The sequence below is a fragment of the Macrotis lagotis genome, chromosome 5, assembly GCF_037893015.1.
Source record: "Macrotis lagotis isolate mMagLag1 chromosome 5, bilby.v1.9.chrom.fasta, whole genome shotgun sequence".
NCBI lineage: Eukaryota > Metazoa > Chordata > Mammalia > Peramelemorphia > Peramelidae > Macrotis > Macrotis lagotis.
This window is the reverse complement of record NC_133662.1, coordinates 99,941,718-99,965,995: the sequence shown is the minus strand read 5'-3', so window position 1 is coordinate 99,965,995 and position 24,278 is coordinate 99,941,718. Positions and strand designations below refer to the sequence as shown.

The 24,278-nt window shown below is 31.7% G+C and overlaps 1 protein-coding gene across 1 annotated transcript in view; it reads right to left on the bottom strand.

Moving 5' to 3' along the window:
* Positions 1-24,278, bottom strand: part of GRIK2 (glutamate ionotropic receptor kainate type subunit 2) — an 851,151-nt gene that overhangs the window by 246,632 nt on the left and 580,241 nt on the right. The window contains exon 11 of the mRNA XM_074187246.1: positions 9,525-9,748. Within this exon, the coding sequence (XP_074043347.1) occupies positions 9,525-9,748 (224 nt within the window). The remainder of the gene's footprint in view (positions 1-9,524; positions 9,749-24,278) is intronic.

The following is a 24,278-nucleotide window of genomic DNA, read 5'->3' as shown; positions in this document are numbered from 1 at the left end:
TACTGTTTTTATTCATAAAAATATACAATAAAATAAATTATAATAAATACTCAGTATTTCATAAGATTAAATTGAAAAGTTTGTTGATAATTCATTTCACTTATGTGTGTGTGATATCATCAATATTGAGATTCCTACATTGCTTCTGATAGCAACCTATCTATGCCTTCTTATCCTGTATGATTCTTGTCAAATTTTTCCTCATCATGCTTCCATAAAGGACCTACTCAATTTGCTGGAAATTAATGTTTCTATTAAAATATATGTGATGCTAATAATGTATTTGTAAAACACCAATGGTAAAAGTAAAAATATTGAGAAAGCACTAGGGCAAGTGTTGGATAAAAGGAGCAACAGTGAGTAAGAGGATTTCCCTGTAATTCATTCAAGAAACTAGGAACCAAGTAAAATATAGCATCTAAAATTCTATTTTATGAGAGTAAAATGGGAATGGCTTCTTCTGAGTGAGAGGTGGGGCAGGTTGGTTCCAAACACTTACAACAAAATTGGCATTTCATTTCAATGTGACAACAGCCTTCTTGACAGCAGATTAGTTTAACATTGAACATCCCAGCAAAACAGTTATCCATTTTTGAGTGCATAATAATTCATTGTTGCCCTTCACTGTACATTAAATGTCACCCATCATTGTGACAGGAATATAAAAGTGATTGCACTAGAGTCAGGAGCCAAAATGAAAGCTGTTAATGCAGTCATTTTCAATGTGTTTTTTTAAACTTGCTTAACTTTACAAAAATGTTCCATTTCACTTCAGAATAAGAGGGAAAATAGAGAATGTCCATTAAAATTACATAATATCTCTTTACAGCACTATCTTGAATCTTCAAGTCATAAACCTTGTTATATATGAAATGGTATTATAGTGAGTATACACTATTAATTCCCATATATTATGGATAAGAGCCTAACACATCTAAATCATTCTACCCCATTATTCTATCCTATTTATAAAAATATTGTACTAACTAAATTTTTTTTCTGACTAAATTTCTAACAAAGTTTCAGACTAGGCTCCTCATAAGATAAAATAAAATAAAAATTCCATACTCTATTTAATTATGGAATATGGGAGAAAGAAGGAAAGTAAAAAATTCTACAACTAAACCATTATTTTCAGCAGTGTACTTTGATTGCTAGTTTATCAAAGAAAGAAAGTTTAGTGTCCCAACTAAATTTCTTTGTCACCGATACAAAGTTTTGTCAAGATCAAGTTTTATAAATTTAAGGGAAAGTACTACTCAACATTCTTATTTGTGATGGCCTAGAATTTTATAAATAGATGTGAATAATATCAGCAATGTTACAGTGTACAAGCAATAGCAAAGAAGGAGGAGAGAAGGGTCCTGGAAAATGGTATGAATACCTTCTCTCAGAATTATTTGTTAATTTGGTAACTAGATACATTTCAGAGAAATAAGCCAGAATTAGGCTAGGAATTAATGGTCATCCCAGGCATCTTTCCCAGGTTGATTCTCAGATTGTTCAAAGATTCTAAACAATGTCAAAGGAAAGAATTATAATGTTACAATTAACACTGAACTGATTTCCTTGATCAAATGCTGGCTAGACACTGGACTATCCTTTTATATCTTTGTCCTTTTTCTCTACTCCTTCTCACTCTCACATATACCATTTTTCCAGTTTATCCTCATATCCTTAGCAACATTTGCATAAATATTTTTCATGTAAATCATCACTTAAATTCCAAAATTAAACCATTACATGTCAAATGGAAGGGGTGGTTGTGGTAAGAGGGATTGGGATCCCATGGAATGATACTTAAATTCTAAATTCTTTAAATATGGTCAGGCTTCCATAAAATTAATTTATAAGTCAACCATATTTAGAACAGTAGAGTTTTTGTATTTTTTAATACTCTTTAAGAGCTGTGGGAGAATAAAATGGTCCATGTTAGGGATCTATGGCATCTTAGGAGATCTCTAGTATCTTCAGTAATCCCTTTGTCTAATAGAAGTTATATTTGAAGCAATGTGAAAAAAATCCTCCCATTAATAATATAAAGGAAGGGTTCCCTGACCAGGAATTTTGACATGATTAACTGCCACCTCTATACTAGCATGCCTGTCTAAAAGAGAAATGAGAAAGAAGAGAGGAAGGAATATCCAAGACAAATATGACTAATTTATACGTCCTTTTTCAAAGAATTTTTGTGACTTGACATTATCATTACCACATTCTAAAAATGTAGTGGAAACAATGCAACGTGTAGAATTCTGTTAATGACTACTATTTCTCTTGTGGATAGGACTCATTCCTTTCCCTGCATCAGTTCAAAACTGTTGATAGTATTCCAGTGCTAATATCCCTCTGGGACTAGATCACAGTGACCTGAAGCCACCCTCCTTGATCAAATAAGGGATTTCAGTTTATTTAGATGTTCTTTCACTATGCTGATTATGTCAGTATGCTATAGGAATAATAGTTAACACTGCTAAGAAAATATTGCATAATTATATAATATCAATCAAAAAAATTAGTACTCCAAATTAACCTTTTAGTACTGGGAAGATTTTCTCCTTGAATATCTCTTAAAAAAAACAATATATTGACCACCAAATGGTTTTCAAAACTTCAACATTTTCAACATACAAGGAGGTTTAGGTATGGGGTTGAGGTAGAATACAGGCAGGATATACTGATTTTAGTTAAAATCTTTAAAAACATATCAATAGCAAAATTTAACTTTTAGATTACATTTAAAAGGTGATAATTTTGTGGAAATATTCTAACATTTCCCATTTGCCAAAAAAGTTTAAATTTAAGAATCATTATTGAATTTATTAGTAAGTAATTGATAAGCATAAAAATGCAACATGAGTATAATTACAAACTGAATCATGTTTTATTTGTGTCTATCCTAAATGAGTTCTGATTTTTCTCCAAAATGATTTTTGAGTTTTAAATATCTATTTTGTAACTATAATACATGTGTATATATATTTTGTACAGAATTTTGTGCTAGAAAATAAGATTTAAGAATTTTATAAAACCATATTGAATAAAAAATTAAAAGCTAAAACAAGTCTTATAAAAAACTTATGGGAAAGTAAGACAAAATTTAAAAGAGAGAGGACCAAAAAAACCTGAGTACTTTTTGCCTGTATGATTTATTCCAGATAGGAAAAATGGATAGTAGAATGCTTATATTATTATAATACTATGAATTATAATAATCAAGAAGAAGAAGAAGAAGAGGCTAGAATTTGGGGCTGTAACTGTCATTTCTCGCTTATGCATTTTCCGTGTTTCCTATCTAGTTTCCAGTACTGGTGCATTATTAGTGAGTTTCACAATTAAAAACCACTCCAAAGTACACCAAGATGAATGAATTTCTCATATATGAAACTAAGAAAAAGAAAGGGGTATCCTGCTTAGCCAGGAATGGGGATGGAAGCAGTTCAGCAAAAAGAACATATGTCATTCAAACAATAAAGGATCCCATCAAAAATAGGACAGAATCACTTTCTCTAGAGTTTATGGTGAAGCTGGGAACAGAAGGCACTCAGGAGAGGCTGACCTCTGAAACTTCACCCCACTACAACTTCATGAAAGTACAAAATCAAATAATCCGACCTGTATAGAATCTCAGAGGTTTAATCCACCTGATGTTTGAGCATGAACTCACTATATGTCATTCCCAATATGTGGGCACAATCTCTTTATGTGTGTGATCTCCTATAAGCAAAATATAACAACCATAAAAGAACATAATGCTAAATATAAAGTCTAGTAAATTGACTTATGATTTTATGAACTATGATTTTATTAATATATCCAAATGGCATATTTTATTGTTGTTCTTAGTTTGCAAATTTGTTCTAGTTTTAAACTAGATCCATATTGAGACTACAGTCCATGGAAAAACCTAGATCTTTTTTCATATGAACTGTTTAATTTGGATTTATTTTTGTTGCTTCATTTTAGATTAATTCCATGATTTTAGCCTAAGATCTTTTTGCATTCAGAATCAACAGGCTAAAGTGGCACCTGTCCTCATCTTCACATCATTCATAAAAATTTTGACAAGCATGTCATCAACTTCAAATACATTTGCCTTTTTTATGCCTCTATTAACCACGTCCCAAATTTTTTCTGGCAGTTGAGGCACCAGTGAACCAAGGTGTTTGCAATTTTTGCTAACTATCAGTCCTCAATTTAATTCTTTTATTCAAAAGACTTTGGAATAGCAATGAATCACCAGTGGTAGAAGTAAGATACAGTCTCTCTATGTGATATCAACACATTCTCTTAAAATTATCTCTATCTTCCATCTATCATTCTCCTTTTTAGTTTTATTCACTATTTGTTCATTGTGAGGATTCCAGAAGGTAACATGTATTTAGTTTCATAAATCCCTATAATAGAAATTCTCACTAACATTTTTTAAGAGTAAGATTTCCTATGGAGGCTAAAGACTTTTAAAATTGTGGCTTTGATAATGAATAAAATTTGTTTTTTAGATTATCGTTAGTTTGTGCTATATTCTTCTGCAAACTTTAACTTTTTAATGTAAAGAGGATGTTTAAAATATTGAAGTAAAATGATCAAAAAATAAAATACACTATTATTAACGAGACTACTAATAAATTTTGTGAGTATATGGGCTTCTTAGGATACCATAACCTGATAAGCTAAATTACTAACTTTCAGTTTTGAAAGTTAATAGTATAGATATATTCAGATTTTTTTAGATATTTAAAGTCAAGTAAATATTGCTCTTAAGATTTAGAAATGCAGACTGGCATTGAAACGTTATCTATGCTATTTGAAGCTTCTTACTTTGACTATTATGAGAATTCAAGATAGAGGCAAGTTGGTTTTAAATTTTCTGATTTTTTTTTTTGCCTTTGGAGCTACTAGCAAGACCTTCAGGTTATCTAATCAAAGAACTTTCTTTTATTAAATATTTATTAGTATTTTTCATTTGAAAATATTCAAATCAATAAACCCAACATTTTTTATTAATAAAAACTTATCCCAAAAATCTAACATATACTCCATAGCATCTTTCTTACTTTCTTATTAATGTATATAGTATAAAACTTTTATTTTTTTATTCTATCTTAAGAAATACATAGGGGAGGCTAGGTGGCACAGGGGGCATCTAGGTGGCACAGTGGATAGAGCACCGGCCCTGGAGTCAGGAGTACCTGAGTTCAAATCCAGCCCCAGACACTTAATAATTACCTAGCTGTGTGGCCTTGGGCAAGCCACTTAACCCTGTTTGCCTTGCAAAAAAAAAAAAAAAAAAACTACTGGGTTACTGGGGCCTGATTATAAAACTATGTGGAAACTTTTCAATTTACTGAAAAAAAAACAAATGATACTTTCAAAATATTTCAGATGAAAATACAACTGATGAGTCACAGTTCTACTTTTAAAAAATATGATGCAAAAAAAGTAGGTTATGACCCTGTGTTCAAAATCAGGAAAACTAAAGGGAGAAAAAATTCCATGAATTTGAATCTTCATTAGTTTATAGAGGTTCTCAAAGTATGACACATGACCCCTTAAGGGATCTTGAGATATTTAGGGATCCTCAAGGATAAAGTTAATAATAATGTTTCTTCTTCATTGCCTTGCATCCTTGCCATCAGGGAGGTGATACCATGAAAAGCACATGAACTGGATTTAAATGAGAGGGGTGCTGTGATAAATCATCAGCCTCACTTTCTCCTCCAAAACAATCTGGGTCCACTGGACAGATATAAATCAGAACAACTGGAGATGGCCCCGGGTTGCAAGGCAATCAGTGTTAAGTGACTTGCCTGAGTTCACACAGCTAGTAAGAAGCAAATGTCTGAAGTAGGATTTGAACTCTCATCCTTCTGACTTCAAGGCCAGTGCTCTATCCACCATGCCATCTAACTGCCCCAAAGACAAAACTATTGTAATAACAATTAAAAAAGTATTTAACCTTGAAAATACTCTTCCCTTTCCCAACTAAATATATATAATATATATATACAGCATTGGATTCTTGTTATATACTAAAATCAAAATTACAAAAGAAATTGAATGAATAAGCATATATATATATATATATCTGTCTTACATTAATCTAAACATTAAAGATATTTGAATAAATAGGCTAAAAATGTCACTTATCAAAATGTTTTGATTTGACAAAAAGTATTATTGTTATTTATTAATTAACTAAGATGTTTAAAAATTAGTATCAGTTTAAATTCCTAATAGGGTATTATTGATAGATATAATCCACATAAACAAACATCAGTATGGATCCTCAATGATTTTTGAGAGTGAAAGGGAATTTTAAGATCAAAAAAGTTAAAAATTGCTGCTATATGGATATTTCTAAAAATATTTGTTTCAAGAAAAATATTTTGATATATCTAAATTGTGTTGCTGCACCTTCTATTTAGATGTGTGACATATACATGCACAAATACACATACACGAAATCCAGATGTGTCAAGTGTCCTTATCTGGATTTACAAGAGAGTATTTGTTCAAGGTAATTCGAGGTAATTCGAGGTAATTCAAGGTTTGTGTGGAATATCTTAGTTTTATGATTTTTCCCACATAACTAGAGATGATTGAATTACATTGAGCCATAGTCATTACCTTTTAGCAGTATCTATTCTATTCTTCTATGCCTACTAGGATTTTTCCTAGTAACACACAGAAGATAAGTAAATGGAAAGTATTACTGGTGGGTCTTAACATAAAATGGAATTGGGGCAGCTAGGTGGTGCAGTGGATAAAGCACTGGCCCTGGAGTCAGTAGTACCTGGAGTTCAAATCCAGTCTCAGACACTTAATAATTATCTAGCCATGTGACCTTGGGCAAGCCACTTAACCCCATTTGCCTTGCAAAAACCTAAAACAAAAAAAAGCTAAAAAAAACCATAAAATGGAATTGTTTATATTTCAAATGTCATTCATATTGATTATGCTTCAGTTATTCTGATTGCTGATTTTAATTCAAGATTACCTTAGATTTAATGAATATCCTTATTTAAAAATGTTTCAATAACTACTTAGCTCATTTTACTATATTCTACAATATTTGAAAATTATGAAGCTGGTTGACTTCCCCTGAACTGTGAGTTACCTAGTTCTACTAATCTTGTTCTGGACAAATTAAAGAAGTTGCTATTTAAACTCTCTAAGCAATTACATACCAAACTCTGACTTTTCAAGGAGCAGTCCAGATTGCAAATAGAATTTTAAGTGAATTTACTCTATTCCATAGAATAACTTTTCTGCTAAATACAAGTCTAATTTTACTTATAAGTACAAATAATTTTCTCAGGATTCATGCTATTTTGGATATTGATATTTGAAAGGAAAAAAACTTTGCCATGTAACTCATGGCATGTTTGGGTGCAAATGCTTTATTTAACATAGTTCTATGTTTCATCCTTAGGTATATAAAAAAATTATAATTTTTTCAATGCCCTGCAACTAGAGTATAATAATAAATTATGCATAAAATATCAATGTGATGATATTATTCAGAGAATAGACTGTGAATAGACTGCATTCATAGGATGACAAAAGTAGATTGCAAATGAAATGAATAGCATCCTTTCTAATGTAAATAACTACAAGTTGTATAGTTTAGCATTATTCTTTTGAAAGAACTATTGTCTATGATATTCTGTATAAGGAAATTAAGATTTGAGAGAAACATAGTTATAATTATAATTAATATAATTCAATAAATCCTTTAACTGTGATGTTCATTATCAAATTATAACTACCTATATATTACAAATATTCTATATACACATTATACATAGTAACATGAGAGTATAAAAAATATAGTAAATTATTTTCCTCTTCATTGCACTTGGGTAAGCTTATTTTAAAATATACAGACATAATCATTTATCTAAAGTGCATGGAAAGCTTATGTAATTCATATGTTCAAATGCCTGTCTGATAATATACTAGCAAAGCTTTTATACACTGTATTGTGAGATTAAATGAGCTATAAGGAAGAATTTAAAGAAATAAATGAATAGGAGAAATTAAGGAAGCATTAGAAGGCAAGGATTCTAGGAAAAGTATAGAATAATGGAATTATTTTACTTGTCTCTTTTTAAAAGTAGGAAAAATAGCTCAAAATACTAAAAATTTTTAACTACCAGATTTTATATGTGTGTGTGTGTGTGTGTGTGAGAAGAAAAAACAATTGTTTTTCAATAATAGTATATACAAATTTATTACCAAAAAAAATGCGCTAGGTGAATTTAGTAATACTTTTAGAAGCTAAATACTTTAACATTTGTCTAATGCATTAAAAATGTGGAATGCCTAAAAGTCTAATCACTAAAGGTTATTCTCCATATTTATGACATAACAATAACAATTCAAGGATATCAGGAGTATATTTCTTAAATTATTGTGTTTGCAACTGAGTTTAGAGTTCTTAAATACTTTGTTTATCTTCTATTTGATTTAAAAAATGACATGAAATGAGATAATGATGACATCGATTGGAATGATTAAAAAAATGGTAGGAAGGAAGAATAAAGGAAAGCCAATTGTATATGTCCCATTGCTATCATTTTTGTTAGTAGTAGGTAACATGATAAGGTTTTTAAAGTAAGACAACACTTTTTTAACATTATTAATATTGAAACTTTGAGATTATGATTTAAACACCTGAAATATACACTGTGAAACTATTCAAAAAGAGACATGCATAAATGTCATTCTTACTTTTAGAAAATATTTTAAAAATCTGATTAAATGGGTTTATGTGTATAGCATTTTAAACTTATCCCTTCCTTTTATTCTAAAGTAGTGTTTTTATTTTATTGTTTCAGTCTCTATTGAATGCCATGTAAAATCAGTTGGGGTTGAATTTGATATTGAGAGAACTAGAAATAGTCAAGGGACATAGACATATTTAAATAACTGAAGACCAGAATATATTTGTGAGTTGTGTGTGTGTGTGTGTGTGTGTGTGTGTGTGTGTGTGTGTGTGTGTGTGTGTGTCTGTGTGTGTGTGTGTGTCTGTGTGTGTGTTGGGGGGAGGCAGTATGTGGATAAGAGATCTAGTTGACTATTTTTACCCAAATAACCATATTTACTGGCTCATAATTAGAAATTTCCAATTGATGGATATATTCTTTCATGTATATGAATTGGAAAAGAGAGTTGCTAAGGTCCTTTCTAACTCTCAAATTCTATAATTCCATAACTCAAAAGAAATTCTTAAAAATAGAGAAAATCATCTTGATGAATAAAAATAGTTAAAGATTCTAAAGGTTGTAAAGTCTCCTAGAAAAAGTATAGCTTACAGACATAATCAGCATACTGCCTGCCTACAGAGGCAACAATAGTGCTCTTTGATCAAGGATAAGGGAACGCTGTGAATTCATTCTTTAAACATCATGATGTACAAAGCAAAAGCAAAAGTAAAAATCCATTGTGACTTTTGACAATCATTAGTGAGAAAAAGGAGGTAACAATTGCCAAAACCATCACAAAAGGGAGCATGTTACCTGGCTATGACAAAGAGCACACAACTGACACCCAAGTAAGCCAGCAGAATATACATCCAGATATCAGGGGAGAGAGGATTCAGGAAGGAGAAGACGCCTGGGTTTGTACCATTGGGTTTGCGGTACAAAATACTTATTCCAAGAGTCATAAAGGGCTTGGAAAAGTCGATGACCTTCTCTCGAACATAGGTAATAGCCAGTGGGGCAACTGCAAGGTCAGCTTTCTGTTGGCAGAAATATAAAAAGAAGAAAAAATAGACTATAAGTCAATAGGAAGAAGGCAATCAAATCAGACAAAACAAAGACTTTTTATTGAGATGGCTTGCCACTGTAACAACTAAGTTATAGCTTAAAGCACTTTTTTTCTGAAGTAAAATGTCCTATTTATCCTGCTGTTTCCTATGTGCTATTAACAAAACAAAACCCTCCCTTTTTAATTTTAGGAATTAAAATTACCAAAAGTCATTGTACATTTTTCACAATTTGTCATATACCAAAAATTTTACAAGTTCATTTGGTAGTAGTAGTTCCCATTTTATCACCACTGTGGTTCAAATTTTAAAACATTTGTCTGATTACTTAGCTTTTCCAATGAGAAGCAATTATTTTTAAATAAACTAGGATGAAATTTAAATTAAATAAAGGGTTAAATAAAGGATTAGCTATTTGTATTCAGTTTTTTATGCTAAAGAATGTTGAAATTTTTTTAAATTTCTAAGTTTTTTGCTCAATATGATTTTTTTGCTTCTATTTCTTTGTTTATATCAAAAACGTTCATTGTAGTTAGCAGATTATTTATATTTTAAATGTTGCTAATTCTTCATTGTTTCTTAAAAATGATAAAATCAATCACTTTTAGAGACCACAGATTTAGAACAGCAAAGCATCTCTGAGGTCATTTAGTACAATCCTTCTCATTGTAGAGGTAAACGGAGATCCAGAGAATTTAAATGATTTACTCAAGGTCACGTAGGTAGTAAGGATATGATTTGAAATCAGAACTTTTGACCTTGCTCTTTGCATTCTACCATGCTGCTTTTTACATAAGGAAGCTTAGAACTAAGAGAAATTAATTGACTTATCAATGGTCATCTAGTTAAATAGCAGGGGTGAACTTCAATGCCAAATTTCTCTCCCTTTCACAAGTCCACAGCTCTTTGTATTATATAGTAATGCCTTTTAATTAGTGAGAAAATCCATTTCAATATTTTAAGTGCTAAATGAGAGTACTTACTATGCAAATAAGTTTAATGTCATCTTTGATAGCTTTCTTTCCATTTTGTTAATACTGTTCATTGTTAAGAATAACTGCCAATAAATAGCTTTTGGTGACTATTGTTAACTTATTAAACAGTGGTAATCTAAGGAAATACTACGTATAATAACCAAATAGCCCATCTTGTCAATCCACTTTTTTTTCAAATTCATAATGCTGCCTCCTTTTGTAAGTTTCCTTAGAGTATGCTACCTCACAGGAAGTTCATTTTGTCAGAGGATCATAGAAGAGAGAGTCAGAAGAGACCTCAGAAGACAGTTATCTCAACCTCTTAACTTTAAAGATAAGGAAAGTAAGACAAAAGGAAATTAAGTGACTTGCCTAAAATAGGATTTGAAACCAGTTTCTCTGCCTCAATAATTAGTGCTTTTCAATTGATAAAGTAAAATGAAATCATAAATCATAACTGAAGGCCCAGCCTAAATACTATCTATAAGGGAAATATTCAGCAGGCAATCTACAGACACATAATGTTCTGAAAGTAATGAAAAACAGTTACAAATACTTTGGGAGCAAAAAAGGGTTTTAAAAAATAATAATTTAGTCCGTCTAAAGATATTAATGCATTAAGTAAATGAGTTTTGGTGGGGTTATTTTGTTATAGCCTCAATACTTGAGGAAGACATATAATTTAATAAAATAAGAAAAAATAAAACTTTTCTATTTTACCTTACATTTGCTAATTAGCACATTTAAAAAATGAAACATCAGGTGTCAAGGATAAGGATTGATTTATACACAAAAGTCATGAAATTATACCTCTGGCCAGTTCTGAAATAGACATTAATTTTTATTTATTCAGTCCACAGGCATATTTTCTATGAATACATTTGGACTTCATTACAGAATCTCATTATAATACAATCATCTAGAATGTAATAGAAATGTTACTATTTAAAAGGTGTTTGTAAAGATGGTTGTACTAACTTGCCATTATGTTATCTTGTTATCAAAAGCCCTCTATTTGGGGGGTGAAAGGTAAGGGACTGGCAAGGGGAAGTCTGTAGGAGATGGATGAATCATAGAGATAATTCAGAAGTCTTTGTAGATTTTTACTCAAATTTGACTTTAACAAATGAAAATGAGATTTGTTGATTGTATTCTGGTTCCTCAGTATATGAAAAAACATGGTAGTGACTGATCAGAAGTAATGAATCAAGGTTTTTTTTTTTGCTGAGATGCAAAATAGATTTCTTATTCAATAATTCAACTGAACAAACATTTATTAAGACCCCACTTTGAGCAGAACACTAATATAAGTAGAAGAGATAAAAAGACAAAAACCATTCCCTGCCATCACAATGATACAGAAGTTTTTACTTTGAAATTTATCTCATGCAAATCTGCCTTATTTCTTTCATGGGTTTCCAGATGTTAAGGTTCATGGATGTCTAAACCGAAAGAAAAAAATATTTTTTTTTTCTGTTTGCTCTACTTTTCTTTATCTGGGAGCTCCCTATACTAATAAAATCTTAGATCTTATCCCTCTCAATTTCAAATTTTTTCTTCCACTAAAATTTCTGACATAAAACCCTCTTTCTTTAAAATCACTTTGAGATACAGAGATAATAGTGGTATTTCTGAGTCAAAGGGTATGCATAGCACTTTGGGTGTAGTCTCAAACTGTTCTCCAAAATGGTTGGATTAGTTCACAATTCCATGAAAAGGGCATTAGTTTCCCAATTTTTCCACATCTCCTTTAGTCTTTGACAATTTTCTTTTCTTTTCTGTCTTAACCAATCTGATACATGTGAAGTAGCATCTAAGATTTGTTTAAATTTGCATTTCTCTAATCAGTAGTTATTTAGAACAATTTTATGTGACTATTAATGGTGTTGATTTCTTCTGAAAACTGCTGTTCATATCCTTTGACCACTTATCAAATGGAAACTGACTGTCATAAATTTGATTCAGTTCTTACAATATAAAAAATGAAAATTGGTGTAATTTTTCCCAGTTGTTTTCCTTCTAATACTTACTATATTAGTTTTTGGTTTTGCAAAAACTAGGTGGCACAATTGACAGTTCACCAAACTGGAATCAGAAAAGACCAGAGTTCAAATCCAGTGTCAGATACTTACTGTAGGACCCTAGAGAAGTCACTTAACCCTGTTTTCTCATATAAAATGATCTGGAAAAGAAAATGGCAAACCACTCCTGTATCACCCAAGAAAGCCTCAAATAGAATCAAGAGAGTCAGGCATGACTAAAATGAATGAACACTGCATTCCTGGTAAAAATTCTACCAGTTCATTGTGTTTGATCTTTGTAATGAATTGCTATAATCTCCTTGCTAGTATACATTTAAAATTTTCATCAATAAAAGAAATTATTCCATAGTTTCCTTTTTTTATTTTTGCTCATCCTGTTTTGGATAACAAAATCATAATTGTGTAATAAAAAAAATTGGTAAGATACCATATTTTTCTATTCTCTAGTTTATATAGTGCTAACATTTGTTTTTTTAATGTTTGATAGAATTTACTTGTGAATTCATCTGCTTACAGTTTTATTTTTCTAAAGGAGTTCATTGATGGTTTGTTCAATTTCTTTTTTCTAAGATAGTCATTTAAGCATTCTCATTTTTACTGGCACATAAATGGACAAAATATTTTTTGATAAATGCTTAAATCTTCATTGGTGATGCATTCACCTTTTTCATCTTTGCTACTAGTAATTTAATTTTCTTCTTTCTTTATCAGATTAAAAATTTTTTTCACCATTTTGTTTTTTCCCATAAAATCAGCTCCTAGTTTTAGTTATTAAAAGTTCAATGATTTTTCTTTTATTTTCAATTTTATTAACCTTTCCTTTTATTTTCAGAATTTCCATTTTGGTGGTTAATTGAAAAAGTTTAATTTGTTCTTATTCAGTTGCATGTCCAATTTATTAATGTTATTTTTCTCTTTTATTGATGAACACATTTAGATAAATGAATTTTCTTCTAAGTACTGTTTAGGTTGGGTCCCACAAATTTTAGAAGGTCTCATTGTTTTCATCCTCTGGTATAAACTTATTGATTATTTTCATGATTTCTCTTTTATTCATTCTTTAGGATCAGATAATTAATTTGCAATTAACATGTAATCTATGCTTTGATGGCCCTTTATTTAATGTATTTTATTACATTATTGTATAAAAAGGGCATATTTGATATTTCTTCTTTTCTGCATTTGGTTGTGAAGTTGTGTCCACCCTAACCTGTGGTCAGTTTTGGTGAAAATTCCATGTTCAGTTGAGAAAAAAACATACTGATCCTATGTCCACTGCTAGCAGGAGGGCCCCCTGTGACTTCTTTCTGACTGGTTTTCATTTCCCTTCACCTTCTTTTACTTAAAGAGTTTCCAAACTGCTGATACTTCTGCCACCATCAATGATGTTTCATGACTGTGGCCTCTAGGTCAGACTCCTCCTTGTCACAGATCTTTTTCTGACCTTTTATGCTATCTCTGGCTAGAAGAATGTCTTATTTTGACCTTTTGTTGTCTCTGCCAATGTACAATTCAATTTGAGGCATTATTTTTAAAGTTGTTTGGAGGGGAATATTAGAAGAGCTTGGCTGAGTTTTTTGGTATTCTTCCATCTTGGCTCATCTCCTAGAAGTCAACTTCACTTTTTAAGAAAATGCTTATTAACTCTCTTTTTTTTCTTAAATTCAAAAGTTTTTAGATGAGTTTTTAGAATGTCTATGAGGGGTGGCTAGGTGGCACAGTGGATAAAGCACTGGCCCTGGAGTCAGGAGTACCTGGGTTCAAATCCAGTCTTAGACACTTAATCCTTCTGCAAGCCACTTAACCCCATTTGCCTTGCAAAAATAAAACCTTAAAAAAACCCCTAGAATGTCTACAAACATTAACAAAATTGTATTCATATAATTCAGTTACATAAATAGTACATTAGAAATAGTGTGCTATACTGGATAGATAGCTAGCTTGAAAAGAGGAAAACTTGAGTTCAAGTCCCACCTCTGATATATACTGGTTTATTGGCCCTGGGCAAGTCACTTTACTTCTCAACAGTTCTCAATACTTCTTTTTTTTAAATTTATTTAAGACAATGGGGTTAAGAGACTTGCCCAAGGTCACAAAGGTAGGCAATTATTAAGTGTTTGAGGCTAAATTTGGACTCAGGCCCTTCTGACTCCAAGGCCGGTGCTCTAACCACTGTGCAACCAAGCTGCCCCTCAATAGTTCTTAATTCTTCTCAAACTTCTCTCAAATACTTTAAGTTGAAGACAAAGTAATTACCTGCATTATTTAACATAATTTTTTCTCCTTTTAGGAGAGATAGTGCAAGCACACATTGTATATCTAATGAACAGCAATTTGATATAGTTCCTAAGAAAATTAATTACATCAATACTGATTTGGTGAGAGAGAAAAGCAAAATAGGAGATATGCAGTTTAGAACAATGTTCGCAAAGTTCTCCTTATAAAAACAAAGAAGTTGGTGTAATCATATGACTAAGAAAAACCCCATATATTAATTTCCAGGACAACACTTGCCATTGTATCTTGCTCAAGGTTAAGATGAACAGGAAGACCATAAAAAGCTTTTCTGACAGTATCTGACTGTAAAAGTTGAAATATAGAAATTCTACAAAGAACTTGCCTAGGATACTGTAAAATACATCAACACATAATTAATACATGTTGACTTCATTATGCCAGCAGGCATAAGGGTGGAGAGCAAATTGTATATTGGGAAACTAGGAGTTAGGTGTGATGAACTTAAGAGAACAATGATTTCTTGACAATTCACAAGTCTGACATCTATGAATCATGAACATTTTCTCCCAGAAGAGTCAGAAAGTTTTGGGAATAGCAAGTACCAAACATTACAAATGAACACATACACAAATATACACAAATGAAATTTACAGAATCTTAAAAGGCAATTGTTTCATTGATTACTGATTTGATGATCAGTAAAGGTTTGTATGTGCAAACAAACTGTGAACAATTAAAAATGACCAAAATCCTATTCGATTTTATCAATTCAAAGAATTAGAAAAAGAAAGAGGATCTTATTGTTATGATTTCTTGCAACAATCATAACTGGTAAGAATCAGTTGCCAAATAGAAAGGACAAAAGAGACTAGGAATAAAGTGAGCAAAACCTTTCTCCTTTTATGTGGTAAGAAATGGCAGCAAAACAGTGCTTTATAATACAAATTCATTTGTAAAACTCTTTGGAAGAAAATGGAAACAATTTTTTTTTAATATTTTTTTTCAGGAATCTAACACATAAATATGAACATTTACATATACAAAGAATCAAAAATAAATTCAATATGAAAATGTATATTGTATATAGCTTATATTTTAAAATATAAGTTATTTTAGTTTGTTAGTTTCAAAGTTATTCTGCTTTTCCTTGTATTCCATTGAATCAGATTTTGTCTTTTGTGCATTTTTTAAAATGTATCAAATATTTCTCTCTTATTCTTTTTCTTCCTTCTTTCATTTTTTCCCTTTTTCTTTCTTTTTGTCTTTGGAAACTCTTATCACTGTCCCACTGTCCATTTCCTCTTCTCTTATACAAGAAACCCTTGTAAACAATTAAACATCACTGGGTAAAAGAAATTCAAATTTTGGCCCTGTGCAAAAATGTATGGCTTATTCTAAACATCTAGAAATTCAAATTTTGGCCCTGTGCAAAAATGTATGGCTTATTCTAAACATCTAGTCTACCTCTCATCTCTCTGATAGATGTCAGTATGCTTCATTATCAATCCTCTGAAGTCATGGTTGACATTGGATCTAACAGAGTTTCTAAGCCTTTCAAAAAATGTTCTTTATTATGCTGTAGTTATATATATATGTATATACACACACACACATATATATACATATATATAATTATCATTTGAATATTATATTTTATATATATGCATGTGTGTACGTATATCTACTGGCACTGCTAAATTCATTCTGAATAAGTTCAAATATGTATATATATCTTTACAAAGTTTTCTTTTTCTGAATTTTTCTGAATTATTTCTACTGGTACATTATTATTTCATTTTATTAATTACCAAAACTTGTTCACATTCTTTCCCCATTTGACAAGCAACCCCTCAATTCCTAGGTCTTTACTATAACAATGAGTTTTACTATTAATATTGGTGCATATATAAGTTCTTTTCCTCTTTATTTGATCTCTTTGGGGAACAGGCTTACTTACTGAATCAAATATTGTACATAGTTTAGTGACTTTGAGTATAGAATTCCAAATTTCTTTCCCAAATGGTTGGGTCAATCTATAGACTCACTAACAGTACAATAGAGTATCTAATAATTATATCATCCTCAGCAATTACCATTTTCTTTTTTCCCCTTCTATGTTAATTTGATAGGTATCCAACAGAACTTTAGAGGTGCTTTAATTTTGCTTTTCATTATTTGTTATTTGGAGCCTTTTAACATGAACATTGAAATCTCTTACACTGCATCCGTTAAAAGTGTTGGTTCATCTGACCTTTCTGGAGAGCAATTTGGAACTATGCCCAAAGAGCAATAAAACTGTTCATACCCTTTGACCCAGCAATTCCAATTCTAGGTTATATCTAAAAGAAATTATAGAAAAAAGAGAAAAGTCCTACATATTCCAAAATATTCATAGCAGCTCTTTTTGTAGTGGCAAAGAATTGGAAATTGAGGGGATGCCCATCAATGGGGGAATGGCTAAACAAGTTATGGTACATGAATACTATGGAATTCCATTGTTTCATAAGAAACCATAAATGGTAGGAATCTAGAGAAGCATGGAATGAGTTATGGGATCTGATGATGAGTGAAGGGAATACAACCAAGAGACAATGTACACATCAACAACAACATTGTGAGATGAACAACCTTGATGGAAGCAGCTCTTCTCAGAAGTCCAGAGAGCTAGGACAAGTGTATTTGACTGGTTATGGTCTATATTATCCCCATCCAAAGGAAGAAAAACAAAACAAAACAGAACAACACACACACACACACACACACACACACACACACCAAACCTTCAAAATCTGATGTGAACTTTATAAAAATTATCCCTTATGTATCTCTTTCCCTTAATCCTAATTCCTCATACCAAAAGTTACTAATTTGTAAATATGGTTATCAAAATATGTATGTACAATGCTAACCTTACTGTTCACCACTGAGTGGAGGAGGTTGGGAAGGGAGGGCGGAAGGAAATTTTGTAACTTAAAAATACTCATGTGTATATGGATGAAAATAAATATTTTTTAAAAAGTGTTGATTCAGGGGTGGCTAGGTGGCATACTGGATAAAGCACAGGCCCTGGAGTCAGGAGTACCTGGGTTCAAATCAGGTCTCAGACACTTAATAATTACCTAGTTGTGTGGCCTTGGGCAAACCACTTAACCCCATTTGCCTTGCAAAAAAAAGAAAGTGTTAATTCATGTCCTTTGATAATTTACACAATAATGATGTCTCTCTAGACAGCAAAAGACAGATCTGTGTATATTTACATATGTGTGTGTAAATATATGCATGTATGTATTTCAATCAATTCCCAACATATTTTGAGTAGCAGATTTTTATCAGGGAAATATGACTTAAAGATTTTTCTCCCAATTAATTTTGTCTTCTAATTTGAATTATATGGATCTTGCTCATGCAGAAATTTTATAATTTTATATAATCAAAATACTCTGTTCTCCTTTTATCCAATATGTCCCTAACTAAATGATACCTAGTGTTAATTCTAGTTCTTAATCTATTATTTTATCATTTGAAATGTGACTTCAATAAAATATGATTCTGTGGCTTTAATATAGTATGGTACATGCCAAAAAGGTTTTAATTATTGTCCTGATAATGTATCAAGTCAGATATAATATCTCTTCTTTTGAACCTCCCTCCAAAAAAAAGTAAATAACTCAGCCTAGTCTAAATAGGTTACAACTACAGCCTGTACTGTAAATACAGAGTCATCTTATTAAACCAGGCCCTAAATAATGAATTTCTATCCTTAGTTGAAAAAGGTATCTCCTTCATTGTGTTTTTAATTTGTTTATGATGGAACCTTTTAGAGGATGCAATAGATTATAAACAACACTGCTTCATAAAATAGAAAATCAAGTTTACAAAAAAACTTGTTTTGAGACACAAATAAGTAAACTATATCATCCCAAGAGCATTAAAAAGTGAAACCATTATTAGAAAATAAGTAGAAATAAGAAGTTAAAGTATCAAAGTCAAGAAGAATGATTGGACCAACCAAATAAACAGAAGAAACCTGTGCTAGAGACAGCATAAGCAAGTTCCAAAAGAAGGTCAAAAAAAATCAGGATAATATATCCCTCCAAATGTCCACTTTGTCATCTTTATAAAATCATTAAGACAATTATCTGATGTTTCTTTATTTTTTTGTTTGCCTCTGCAAGGCAGTGGGGTTAAGTGACTTGCCCAAGGACACACAGCTAAGTAATTATTAAGAGTCAGAAACCAGATTTGAATTAAGGTCCTCCTGACTCCAAGGCTGGTATTCCCTTCACTGAGCTACCTATCTGTTCCTTTCTCCTTTATTCGTTTTATTTTTTTGGTTTTTGCAAGGCAATGGGGTTAAGTTATTTGCCCAAGGTCACATAGCTAGGTAATTATTATTAAGTTTCTGAGAATGGATTTGAACTCAGGTACTCCTGACTCCAGGGCCAGAACTGCATGCACTGGGCCACCTAGCCACCCCTCCTTTCTCCTTTATTCTTTTTTTTTTTAGGTTTTTGCTAGGCAATGGGGTTAAGTGGCTTGCCCAAGGCCACACAGCTAGGTAATTATTAAGTGTCTGAGACCTGATTTGAACCCAGGTACTCTTGCCTCCAGGGCCGGTGCTTTATCCACTGCTCCACCTAGCCGCCCCTCCTTTCTCCTTCATTCTAAAAGAAAAGCATAACATCAGGGAGGTGATGCTACAACTTGTAAGTGAATTGGATTTGAGAGGTAGGTGATATGCAAAGTCACCAGCCTCCCTTTCTCTTCTGGAGTCTTCTAGGTCCAGTTGGTCAGATATGGATCAGAATGATTGGAGATAGCTCTGGATGCAGTGATAAGTCTTCACCTTTGAAATACTAGAGCTTTCCCAGGTTAAAATCTGAAAGAGGCAACATCCATTCAGTCCTTAAGATTAAGTAAGAGAAAGATGAGAAGACAAGAATAAGCACCCCCCCCCAAAAGAAAAATTAACCTTGGAGGATAAGATCCTCCGGGATTTTTGGTGATCTAGAATAGTCTCCTTTTGCAAGAGTCTCCAAAAAATAAAATAAAATAAAAATTAAGGAGAGTAAAACCTTCAAAGTTTCTGGTGAAAACAGAAACTATTGCTATTTATCTTCACTCTGAATCAATGATGTTTCAAACAATGACCCAAGTGGGTTTAGCCTGGGACTTATTTGGTGATCAATTAAAGAAAGCCAGAGAGATAAGCAATTTTGTGATTCCCAAGAAATCTTTCAGACATGGAAAGAGTGAATAACAAAGAAGGAAGAAAAAAAAGAAAAAGGAGGAATGGTGAAGGGAGGGAAGGGGGGGAGGGGGGATTGATATTATATATATATATATATATATATATATATATATATATATATATATATGATCTCTTTAATGAAAAATTGAGAAAGAAATAGATTTAACCAAATCCCAACACATTAGAGGTCTGGTGGGATCCATATTAATGCAAATATGTTTAGCCAAAAATTTGTCATAGGAAAAATGCAAGGATTAAAAATATCTATTGCTGGCCCTATATATACAACAGATGAAGACAAAAAAATTAGTTGAATCCAGAATTAAATCAAAAAAGATTGGATTTCAATTGTTTTCAAAAATTCCATATTGTTCCCTTGTGAAAAACACAACTTGATTATGTTCATATTTTTTTATAAAAATGGAAAATAATAACAAAAGTGATAGAATATCTACATTGTGGCAGGCATTGTGCTAAGCACTTTACAAATGTTATCTTATTTAATCCTCACAACAACCCTAGGAGGTAGATGCTATTATTATCCATATTTGACAATTAAGGAAATAGAGGCAAACAGATTAAGGTCTTGATGAAGATCAACCTGTATCTGAGGTTAAATTTTAAATCAGGTTTTCCTTATGCAAAGTCAAGATTTCCACCCATTGTGAAATTATTGATGTACTTGTGATCCTTTTTTTCCTCTATGACTATTATCTATATTTTTTCCAACTATTCAAAGTACTATTTTTTTGGTTTCTTTTTAAGTAGGCAATCTGTGGACTTTTTCAATTGATTTTTGTCCCTTTATTCACACATTCTAATAAGTTTTCGAATGTTATTTCTTACATTGTGGCATTCAAGTTTTATGATTTGTTATATTCTTCTGGAAGAAATAGTATACCTAAGTTGCCTCTATACATACCATTTTAAAGATCATTTTTTTCCATTTTACAAACCTTAAATCTCTATAAAAAGTTATTTGTGCTTTTCCTTTTCCACATTATTGTTCAATTCAGCTTCTTTATATTCCTAGTCTTTTACTTTTTTAGAGAGATTCACCACTGAGTTCACATTTTTCCATTCTATTAATTAATTCAGTATAGATCATACATTCTGCCTTTTTTCCTTAATATTTTTTCTCTCAAGATATTAATTTTTCTTCAAGTATTTCAAGAAATCCTGATGTTCACAAACTCTTGAGAATACAGAGTTCTGCTTCTTATCAGGTGTTAATTCAATTTCCTTTGTCTTATAGTATCTATTTAGAGAGATATGCAATTTATTGGGAGTGCTGATAGTCATCCTCCCTAACTTTTAGTATTTTTCTCTGTTAATTTATCTCTGTGTGCTCTGGATTTTTAATTTGATTATTTTTCTCTGGAGCAATAGTCCCTCTCTGGGTTTATCACTAGAATTAGACTTCAAGTGTCTCAGCATTCTTACATATTGAAGCATACATTTCCTTTTAAATGACCCCAGTCTCTTCCCCAAGTAATTTCTAAGGAGATAGGCCTTACTCCACCTAGAGTTCCTTTGTTTAGTTCTCAAGAGTAACTATATCCTGGATCTTTGTCCTAGTTGCCTCTGGTCTTTAGTTTTCTCATTGTGCTTTGTTATCATCTTCTGCTTTTCAAGGAAATGGAAAAAGTCAGGTAGAATTTCTATAGTCTTGAGCTAGGGACTGCCTCAAAAAAGTGAGTTACCTAATTCTAAAACCTTCTACTTACCCTTCTCATGTGGCTTGAATTTCACAGCTAATTACAATAGGATTCTGAAGGAAGAGCAGAGGAAGAATATGCCAGCAGAGACTATAGTATTTTGAAATTTCCTGAGTGTTTCCAAACCATAAGCCCATGATTAGCTTATATCCTCTAACTAGCCATGAAAACTGATGGGGAAGATCTGTTAAGTAGATAGAGTTTTCCACTATTAATTCCAAAAGTTGTTACCTCATTATGATTCTTGGTTTCTTATCATGTTGAAACAGCTATATTTGCTCTACCAAAATTCCTCTTTTGTTTTGTTTTGATGGTGGGGTGAGAGGTTGGTAGAAATTGAGAAAAATCCTAGTTCTCCAACTTGCTGTTTAAATGACTCAGTCAGACAACTGTGTCACAATATTTTGATACCTCCCTCTCTTTCATATCAATGTAATAGAGACCTTGAAAACATTCCTGATAAAATTCCAGTACACAATAGAAAATTTGATTTCCAAATACAAGACTCGAATAAAAAAAGCAAACAAGAAAGAAAGATCATTCCCAACTGGAAAAATGATATTCATCATTCTTAAGAGCTTTATCATGGTAAGGACAATGGTGGTATACATAAACAGAGGGCATGGATCTGAGGTGACTAAGATGGAATATATAAAAAATTATGGGTGAAAAAGGGGGATGCCTGGGGTGGGTGAAGATGGGAAAGGTGGAATGGGGTAAATTATCTCACAAAAAAAGGTATAAAAGATTTTTTACAATGAAGAGGAAGGGGGACAGCTAGGTGGCGCAGTGCATAGAGCACTGGCCCTGGAGTCAGTAGTACCTGAGTTCAAATCTGGCCTCAGACAGTTAATAATTACCTAGCTGTGTGGCCTTGGGCAAGCCAATTAACCCCATTGCCTTGCAAAAAAGCTAAAAAAAAAAGAAAAAACCAATGAAGAGGAAGATGAAGGAAAGTTTGATGAATAATACTTGAACTTTACTCTCACCAGAAGTGTGAACAGACAGAATAACATAAACATTCAATGGTGTAGAAATATGCATCTTACCCTATAGGGAAATAGGAGGGAAAGGGTTCTAATAAAAGGTGGGGTGGACTGAGGAGGCCATGGTTTTGTACAACCTTTGTCAAATTACTTGCCTTTTCAGTGATGAAGATGGAATGGTAGAGGGAAGAGGGAAGAAATTTTGTAACTCAACTGTTGACTTTTTCCCAACTGAAATTTCATTTAATTTTTCTAATTATATGCAGTTAGTTTTCAGCATTCATTCATTTTCAAGTTTATTAGTTCCAAATTTTTCTACCACCCTCCCTTCCTTCCCCTCTCCCCATGGCAATGAACAATATGATAAAAGTTGTATATGTACAATTGTACTTAACATTTCCATATTAATCATTTTATCAAAAAAATAATTAGAACTAATGTGGAAAACCCATGAGAAAGAAAATAAAATCAAAGAAGATTTTAAAAAGTGAACATAGTACACTTCGCTCTGCATTCAGAATTCATAGATTTTTTTTTCCTCTGAATATGGATGCCAATTACCTTAAGGCTCTCTGGTTATCTGAACTGCTGAGAGGAGCTGCATTCATTATAATTGATCATTTCACAATGATGTTCTTAATGTTCCTGCTCACTTCACTCAGCATCAGCTCATGCAAACCTTTTGATGCTTCTCTAAAATCCAGTCACTCCTGATTTGTGACAAAACAATAATACTATATAACATTCTTATATGACTACAAATAGCTTTTATTTCTTTATCTGAAAATTGCCAGTTTACATTTTTTGACCCTTTATCAATAAAAACTTTATAATCAAATGCAGAAAGGCAGAAATATTAAATTCATCCATTTCACATAAAAATTGTGTGTAATAAAGGGACAAAGATAAACAAAAAATTAACTGGAAACTAAATAACCTAATTTTAAAGAATGAGTGGATCAGGGGCAGCTAGGGGACTCAGTGGATAGACCATAGTTTCTAGAATCAGGAGGACCTGAGTTCAAATATGGCCTTAGACACTTAAAAGTGATTTGGGCAAGTCATTTGACCTTATTGCCTTGAAAAATCAAAACATAACAAAAGAAAAAAGAATGAGTGGATCAAACAACAAATCATAGAAATAATCAACAATTTCATCAATGACAATGATGAGACATCACAGAAAAATTTTTGGAATATACACAGTTTTGGGGGGAAATTTTATAAGTCTAAATGCTTAGTTGAATAAAATAACTAAAAATGTTATAAGTAAATAAAATAATTATAAAGCTAA